The 9,315-nt window shown below is 48.2% G+C and overlaps 1 protein-coding gene across 1 annotated transcript; it reads right to left on the bottom strand.

The window, feature by feature from the left end:
• Positions 1–4,211: 4,211 nt before the first annotated feature.
• On the bottom strand, positions 4,212–6,167 carry LOC135823644 (uncharacterized). Its single transcript, XM_065336492.1, has 3 exons — positions 4,929–6,167; positions 4,696–4,785; positions 4,212–4,256 (listed from the first exon to the last, which is right to left on the bottom strand). The coding sequence occupies exons 1-3, from the start codon at positions 6,165–6,167 to the stop codon at positions 4,212–4,214; spliced, it is 1,374 nt and encodes a 457-aa protein (XP_065192564.1).
• Between the last annotated feature and the right edge of the window lie 3,148 nt (positions 6,168–9,315).

Here is a 9,315-nt window from a genome sequence, read left to right as displayed (position 1 = left end):
GCAGTTGTTGCACGTCCTACATTCCGTAGTTATCTGCGGTTGGTGTTCGATAGAGCAAACTGTGTCCTTCTCCAGAGTGGAGTAAACCATTCGCTTGTGTCTGAGGAAAACCCTGTGTGTTGACGAAGTGGGTTGACTTGGCTGTAGAGTGAAAGTACCACATGGTCATATGGTCCACAAAATCTTAGAACTAACTTAGGGTCTTCTGGCGTATGGTATAATTATATGAGCAGCATGAGAGTGAAGTAAAAGACAATTAGCTCAAACAATCAGTCTTTCAAGAGTAGGTGTTTCATCACGGAATAGGTTCTGCAGTTCACTTACACACTGCAACAATGGACCAGCAGTGTCCAGCATACAATAGAGTCATGTGAATATGTACCGTATGCATACTCACAGCTGCAAGGCCAGCGCCCCGTGGCTGCTTGACTTCTCACTCGATTTTAATATTCACAACAGTAAGACTCTGTGATCAATCAGGGCTCTGTGAGCAGTTATGCTTCGAAGTAGTCACAAATGCCCTATGATCAGTCACAAAACTAAACTTGGCAACCAGTCACAGCTTCCACGGTGCCCCTAGACCAGTCACCAGAGATGACTGTAGTAAATCTGCAGAGAGTTTCATAATCTGTTCATTGCAAAGTCCACTATACTATGATTCAAGAGGGGGGTAGCGTTCCTGCGGAAGCGGAAAACTTGGCTGGAACCCGAGTGTCACGTGAACCCTGATTTTTAAGACTTTCATTATTTGTTTTACGATGAGCCTATTATACGCGATACAGGCTCAGAACACACTTTTCGTCTAGTTGGCATATCAGGGATATAGGGCGGAGCAGCCCATATCCCCAATTATGATACGCGAGTAATTATGACACGCGAGTAATAGTGAAATACGATTGGCGTATTGTGCTCGACTGACTGCGGTAATGTAAAGCTAAAATCAAGCAGTCTGTTTGCCCTTAGCATGGCCTTTGTCATGCGGGTGCCACATCCGTGGAAAGGCAACATGCCGGCTAATCTCCCTGAGAAGTTGAGTGGTTATCAGCAGGCGATGACGCTGTGTCGATGATGACCTGTTGATGCCCGACAGGAACCTTGCGAGGAGAGTCATTGGGCCCGACGGGAAGGTAACGCCAACTTCCACATGAAGTTTGCGGATGGCCGACATGTAGACATGGACAGATCGGGGCTGAAAAGTTCTGAACAACTCGGCAGCAAAATAACACAAAAAGTAAAAAGTCATCACCTGGCAATGGATTCCAGGCATGCCCTTGACAGAACTGGAAGTAACGGGTATCGGCGGAAAAATATTTCTGGCTGGTGCCAGTGCTGCTAGCTGCAGCACGGCGTCCGTCAACTGAGAGTTGGCAAGACTGGCTGATCTGGCTCAGCTGCTTCCGGAGCCCTCGATGTTTCAAACACCATCGGCGCAGGCCACATTTTTTGGCGCCGACGATTTGTTCGTCCACCAACAGTCGAAACAAATGTTTCTCACTTGCACAACCCGTAGAGCTGCCGCTGTTGCGCCAAGGCCCATTGGCGCATGGTGTGTATACTCCAAATCTACATGTATGATGATGGGTCACTGCTGACGTTTCTGCTGTTGGACAGTGCAACGCTGCATGAAGATATGTTGTGGCTCCACAATCGCTGAGAACGCTAGTGTGCGTCCATGGAATACTAAAACACAGTAGGCGCGGTGCAGCTAACGCCCAACGTGGATGAAACGGACAACAGCAGCGGCTAGAGCGTTCTCCTTCCTCGGTGAACACTGCTACAAGACATTATGCATGATGATTCACCAAACACCATCGTTGGGGGCCAAGTTTTCCGGCACCACTGCGAGTTGTCCGTCCACCAACTAACTAACTTTGAGTCATTCTTCAACACTTCGTAGAGCAGCCGCGCAAGGCCTTTCCTTCGCGTTAGGGTAGCGACCCTTCCTAGATGATATCGCTATTCATTGTTACTTTTTACTACAATGAATGAGTAGTGTTTCTCCGAAAATAAAGTCAGCTGCCATTACGCATTACTAGTGTAGGCATTAGTGCGCCTAGGCCTAGCGCCTAGCGCCTAGCGCCTGGACTTGTAAAATAATTAATTAATTTTGCAAGTCTTCAATCTGACAATCATGTAACATTGTTTGCATGTATATGTACGCGCTATCCAGCCATGTGGCGTGAACAGATCGATTGCTTGACGTGAAAGGTAGCGAGTCGAGTCGAGTCGTACGCGCGCGCTCGCGGACGTGTCTGACACGTGAAACGAAAAGATTTTTTGGCGGGTAGTCGGCAAAAATTAAAGGGGAACTACACCCAAAATCAAAACTTCATGGTCCGTAGAGTTTTGGACGCTGAGTCGAATGGTGAAGTTCGAAGGTCCCACTTCGATCCGACCAAGCGTTCTTGAGATAATATCAGTTTGCCGGGTAGGCTTGTCCACATTATGTTTTGCATCTTTTTTGCAACTTGGGGGTAAAAATGCATCCCCGGGGGAAAAATTGCAACTTGGGGTATATTTTGCTCTTTTCCATGCCCAAAGCAGGAATTCACTCCTCACGACCCCAGTCGAAAACATGAGGGTGTGTCAAACAGCCAGACCTCAAAACTACCAAGTTCAGGCGCCGAAGATTCACTGATTTTGTACTAGTGGAACTACATGTCCAAGTTACTTCAGGACAATGTTATGTGTCCTTGAACACCCTATCAATGTTACATGCTTTATAAACCAATACCACAGTAGTACTGAATGTACTAAGACCCAAAGGATCTAGGCCGATTTCACACTACACCAAATCCTGCCTAAAAAGCCATTTTTCAGGCACTTTTCAGGCAAGTTGCCATGGCGATCACTTTGAGAAACGCGCGAAAGTGAAAAGTGCTTGTTGTCTACAAAGCAACACCAGCACCCTCTTTCAAGGCAACTTTTTACCTTTTCAGGACACTTTTCTGACTTTTCTTCAGCCTTTCGATTTTTTCCGAATGTGTTCCCTGTCGTATCTTTGTTGTTGTTGTTACTTTATTTTACTTCACCAGAATTACAGGCAGTAGAATGCCTTCTCACTAGACCAGGTCTAGTCCTCACAAATGATGAAGAATGTGAATGAACATGCTAAAGCTAATGAAAAACAAGAAATAGAAAAAGATGAGAAAATCTTGTGTTTTATATTTTATGACGGTATTTGTATGTGAGTGACAGTGATTAAATGACAAGGGAAAGAAAAGAAAAAGATAGAAAGAAAAGAGTAAGGAATAAACGAAGCAGATGTATGAAATAGAAATAGAGAAGTTGAGGTATTTGAGGAGAAAAGTCAGTTTGTCGATTAGAGACCAAACCAAAAGATCAAAATGCACATGTCTGACGAATGAGTCAAGACAGAGAAAGCGTGTCAAGAACATCTGGGCACAGCAGGGCTTTGAAACCCAGAATATCTTCATGGCTACGAATATTTGCCGGAAGCCTGTTCCAATACACGCTGCCCACGAATTGCATGGACGCTCGAGATGCTGGTCCACGAACGAATGGAATTTGGAGAAGACGTGAGACCTGGCCACGTGTAACACAGCGTGTGCTTTGCTCAAGACCAGGTTCAGCGATCAACAGAAAGAAAGGCGAAAATAGCATGCTTGCATTGGAGGCAAGACATCTATGGACAAAAACTACAATCTTGAGCTTAAAATGGTGGATCAGTGGGGAAATATTTAATCTAGAAATAAGAGGTGCGGTCGGTGTTTGACGAGGGAGCTGAAACACAGCTCTGACTCCAGCCTTGCTGATCTTCCCCAAACGGTCGAGAAGCTGAGCTGTGAGGCTTGGGTAGAATGCTGCTGAAGTATAACACAGCTGGCTGTTTACCATACTGGTGTACCACGACCGTCGAGCTCTAAGCGTTAGTGAACGCCCGTGTCTCCACAATTGCCCTATGGTTTGTGCAGTTCTACGTGACACATAGTCGACATGTGGCCTCCATGACAATTGGTCGTCGACGATCACACCAAGGTATTTTGCGGTGGCCGTCACCTCCAGTTGCTCGTTGTTGCAGAAAACATTGGGTGTGGCAATGGCTGCGCCACGAGGCTGAACGAACATGACCTGAGTCTTGCTGGCATTCATTACGAGGCCGATGTCTTCAAGCCATCGGGAGATATCAGTTACTGCTCTCGTCAGAGTTCTGCCAACAAAATCTAAGTCAGGATGGGAGAAATCAAGGATTATATCGTCAGCAAATTCTTGGTGATTGACAGTTGCAGGAAGTGCTGTGTGCAGATTACAGGTGTACAACACAAAGAGAATGGGTCCAAGAACGCTCCCTTGCGGAACACCACGCGTACAGCCAACAGAGCAAGACAAGCTGTCCAGCACCCTCACTTGCTGTGACCTGCCACTGAGGTAGTCACAGAACCAGTGTAGGGGTGCTCCTCCAATGCCTAGGGTGTACTGTTCATTAACCAGCCTCTCATGTTGTACACGATCAAACGCCTTCGACATATCAATCATAACCAAACCGGTGTACTTGCGCTCGGATTTCGCTAATAGCCAGCGATTCACTGCTAGTACCAATGCATCTTCTGTTGAATGGCGGGGTCGATATGCAAATTGAGTCATCGGGTATAAATCATTGCTGTACAGATATTCTGTCAGCTGTCTCTTCACAAACTGCTCTAGGATACGCGAAACGATAGGGAGTAAGGATACAGGTCTGTAGTTGCGGGCTGATGAGCGGTCTCCGGCTTTGCGCAGGGGACTGATGTGGGAGTGCTTGAACGTGGTGGGCACAACACCACTCTGTAGTGAACACACACACCGGAAAGTGGTGGAGCAAGCACATTTGCACATTGCCGCAGGACAATTCCAGGTACAGAGTCACTGCCGGCAGCTTTGAATGGATCCACAGCTTTAAGACACTTTTCAACATCTGCAACACTTACAGGTTTGAAGACGTGAAGACTGTTAGCTGGCATTGGCCCAAGTGGCGGGTGCAGATTCTGTGGTCTGCTTGGGTCATTGACAATTTCACCGAAGACCTGGCCGAGATCCTCAACAGAAACCTGAGGTATTTGACGTTCCTTCCGTCGCCCTGTGACTGTGTTCATTGCTGACCAAAGTTTCCGCTGATCAGGTGTGTTGCACTGGTTTACGAAGTACAGGTTACGAAGCTTTCGGTCAAGCTTCCTGGCAAAAGTTCTGGCGAGCCGATGTTGCTCACGAAGCACCTCATTGGCTTGATCCTTCATGAGTCGATGGTGTAGCCTGTTGCGGTGCCGTACTGCAGATACCAACTCCTCAGTTAACCAAGGACAGATACGGCGACCACGCTTGCGCCTCGCCACCAAGGGGGCGTGCTCATCTAGTGTTTCCATAATAGCAGACGTGAATGCACCTGTCATGTCATTTATCGTGCCGTTCCGAGGGAACTGATGAAAGTGGACACACAGATCAGTCTGAAACTTCTCCCAGTCGATGGTGTGGATACGGCGACTCTGTCCGGGTTGTGATGTTCGGTTTACCTCTGTCTGGTTTACAGGCAAGTGTGCAAGGATGGCGAAATGGTCGCTAATATCTCCGTAAATCGTTTCACAGGCACCAGAAATGGGTGTATTTGACAGAAACAGATCTATGGTTGAAGCAGTGTGGCTCGTGACACGAGTTGGTGAGGTGACATAATTCCGAAGATTACTACTGGATAGTACTCGGTGCAGATGTTGTGCGTTCGGAGAGTTCTCACAGCTGTAATCAATGTTGAAGTCTCCAATGAGAACGGTAGATGCCTGAGGGCCTTCCATAGCAGTTTCTATGTTCTCTTGAAGAGAGTCCCAGTACGGCACTGGCTTGTCTGGAGGACGGTATCCACACCCGACAAGGAGAGTATCACCAGGACATCTGACTTCCAGCCATACAATCTCTAGCTCAGCAGCTTCCAAATCCATTCGTCTTCGGACAACCACAGACTCATGGCAGTAAATGCCGACGCCACCACCTTGCTGGATGGGGCGGTCCTTCCTGAAAAGTTTGTAATGAGGAATCGCCAATTCTCCATCACCAACATCGGGTTTCAACCAGGTTTCTGACATACCAAAGATGTGCACTCCTCTGGCCGACAGGAACTCCTTCACCTCATCCACTTTCCGTCTGATGCTGCAAACATTCAGAAATGAGATTGTCAGCATTGACCTTTAGATTTGCTGCGGGTAAGCACTCCATCGTTGAGATCGCTGGTCGCTGACTGATCTTTTGGTCCGTCAGGCTTCTGCATATCCACTGAGTTCCCAGATCCAGGGTACTTGTCGAAGTTCCATTTTCGACTGTAGTACGGAGATGGCCAAAATTCCTTTGTATTTACAAGTTCAATACTCGTTCTGTTGAGAATGAGTCGGGCTGAGTGACCTTTCTCCTTGGGAAATAGCGTGCAATCATGGATTTGCACCTTCACGCCAACCTCTTGCGCCCTTTGTTGTACGTATTGACAAAGGGTATCTGCATCGCAATCCTTCCGGAGGTTGCCCACAAACAGAACAGCCTTCCTTCTTGTTGGCTTCTTGGTGCAGATCAGCTGCCATAAATTGCTGCCTTCCGCATCCTCTTCAAAAGTAGGGAGCATTCTGGAGAGTCCTTGTTTGCCAGGTTTTGCATCAGTTGGAGCATCTGGGTCCATTTGATGCACCCTGGACGCTTCAGTCACGCTGGTATCTTGTTGTTCGGTACGTACAACTGAGGAGCATGGTTCAACCGAATCTCGTACTAGTTCCTTTTGAGGACAGCCAGCTACGGGTACGGGTACGCCAGGGCTGGAAGCTGCAACTCGCTTCTGTTTCTTCTGGGATGATTTTTGCACCGAGGGAGATCCTTGGCGTCTTTGGCCGCCATTTGTCGTCTTGAGCAGACTGCAAAGCCATCATCTCGTTTGTGAGCGCTTCTACCTTCCGCGTAAGGTGGTCGATACGATTTAGAAGTCGTTTCTCCCTATCCTCAGCTGCACTGCGGTCTAGCTCCAGTATCTCAACGATCTTCAGAAAGTAAGATTTCTCCATACTAGTACTCTGGTTTGAACTTGCCGATTCAAAGGTGGGGGACACCAGATCTGCCGGACACTCGACATCTACTGGCACGCCTGTCGCCATAGCCCAGGACAGTGTTGTACCTGGCATGGGACGGTCTCTACACAGCTAAAAAAGCCCAAAAACACAGGAGCGTGGGAAACTGCTTCCGACCTACACTGAGTTGTCCTCAGTTGTGGTGAGTTGTGAGCTGTCAACAATGCCACAGGGTCATGTTTAGCCAGGAGCTTGAGGGCGAGCTGATCGAGCTTTGGAGCGGATATTTGAGGCGACCTCCGGCCGGTACAGTTCGCAGGAGCTACGCCGGAGGAGATCGCCATCAAGCTGAATTTGTTTGCTGAACAGCTCCGGGAGGAGGCAATATACTGCGTCGATCGTCCATTCCAAAATCGACAACATGAAAACGAAGGCGAAAGGACTGTACGAGACATACACAACGAAAACTGCCACCGGAATGCCTGTTGGCGAGGTTGACAAATATTCGACCTATGATCTGGAATCCGCCTACACAGCGCGCTAGCGTGGTCAAATTTCAAGATTGGGCACTCGAAAATGGGTGATATTCGAGGATTTGGCCCAACAAAGAGCCTCTCCACTACCGCCGTTGCTAGATCAAGCACAGGAAAGCCTCACAGTGTAACCTTCAAAGCAAAGTCCCGTGATCGACACTTGTACTTGTAGGTGTGAATGCAGCTTCACTTTATAAGCCACTTTATGCCTTCAAGGCAAAGCCACTTTCGGCGTAGTGTGGAATCGGCCTTAAGGAGGCTCCGAACAGTTGCGCAGCGCAGTGCAAAAAGGGCACCTCCGAAATCTGTTTTTTGCCGCGAGATTCGAAAAATGTTGTGTTCCATGCGGAAACAAGCTGTTGTTCAGAAAGAAGTTTTTTGATTTCTCTGTGCTCGCAGTTGTTCAGGATGTAGTTCTACTCGTTGCAGTGTTTCTGTAGCCGTGGCTGTTTCTACGCTGGAAAGAATCACTGGCCATGGCTAATGCAAAACAAAGGCAGTTCCTACGTTGCTTGATTTTTTTGTGAAAACTTTGTTGAAGCGGTACGATGTGGCCACGAAGAACAAAATATAATAATATTACTGACGAAGAAGGGTGAGAAAAGCAGGCTGAAGTCAGTGAAGACATCGATGTCGAACGTAGTGATACTAGTACTGGTACTGGAATTTAGCATGGACTACCTGTGGAGCGTGAAGTGGCTGCCCACTCGCTGGTAAGTGGACCCACTTGCAGCTCCAGTCGCACGAGTACCGTTTGAAACTTTCTGTGGATCCTAGAGTATCCTGAGCTCAGTGGACGACGCATCTCAGGGCTGCTGAACTTGGGCTACTGTCCCTGTAGCAATGAGGTTCGTGTCAACCACTGTACTGCACTGATGGTGTAAGGAAAACGCTGGCCAGAAGCTTGTGTTCTGAACCAGGGACGAACTTCTAAATCCTGCTTTTGTAAAAATGGGGATGCCACAACTAAGATGTGCACACTCAGGTGTGTATTGGGTAAATGCTTGTGGTTGATTATTTTGAATCCTTTCCTATGCGCAAGTACGTGTATACATGCGTTTGTGTGTGTGTGTGTACGCGCACGCGCACGCGCGCGTGTGTGTGTACGTGCGCACGCGAGTGTGTGTGTACGCACGTGCGCGCGTGTGTGTGTGTGTGCAAGCTGTTGAAAGGTGTAATCCGAGCACAAGTTGCTATGTCTAACGTAGTTTGTTCGCTATCCTCGCTTCAGCGTTGGGCAGGTGTATGAGTGTGTGTGTACGCACGTGTGTGTGTGGGCACGTGCTCGTGCCCGCATGTGTGGGTTCGCACGCAATGTTGATCTGGGTTATGCACATGTCCCCACGAGTGCACTGTGTGCATGTGCATGCAAATGTCTGTGTACATGTATGTGTGTATGCACGTGCATGTGTGCGCGCGTGTGCAAAGCTAGGTGTGGAAAGGGGGGGGGGGGGGAGGGGCTCACGGTGCTGGTTCTGTATGCCTCTCCTCTCTGGTGTCCGCAAGGACAGTGTGGTAATGGCTTTACACTACAGGAGTTGCATGTGAATGCGCATTTGTGAACGGTATTTGAGACACAAAAAGAATTGCCGAGAGAGCATGACAGTACACTACATGATTGTATATCGTATATGTGCACGCCGGCGTGTGTAGATGCATATTGCCCTTCATGCGATGTTTTTCTGGAGTCTGCTGCTATCAACGCAAGTGACAACCAGCAAATGCATGCCCAGTGCAGTGGCTGGTCTTCA

The sequence above is a fragment of the Sycon ciliatum genome, chromosome 8 (genome assembly GCF_964019385.1).
Source record: "Sycon ciliatum chromosome 8, ocSycCili1.1, whole genome shotgun sequence".
Lineage (NCBI taxonomy): Eukaryota > Metazoa > Porifera > Calcarea > Leucosolenida > Sycettidae > Sycon > Sycon ciliatum.
Note: the sequence above shows the minus strand (reverse complement) of the source record. Positions and strands in the feature narration are given on the sequence as shown.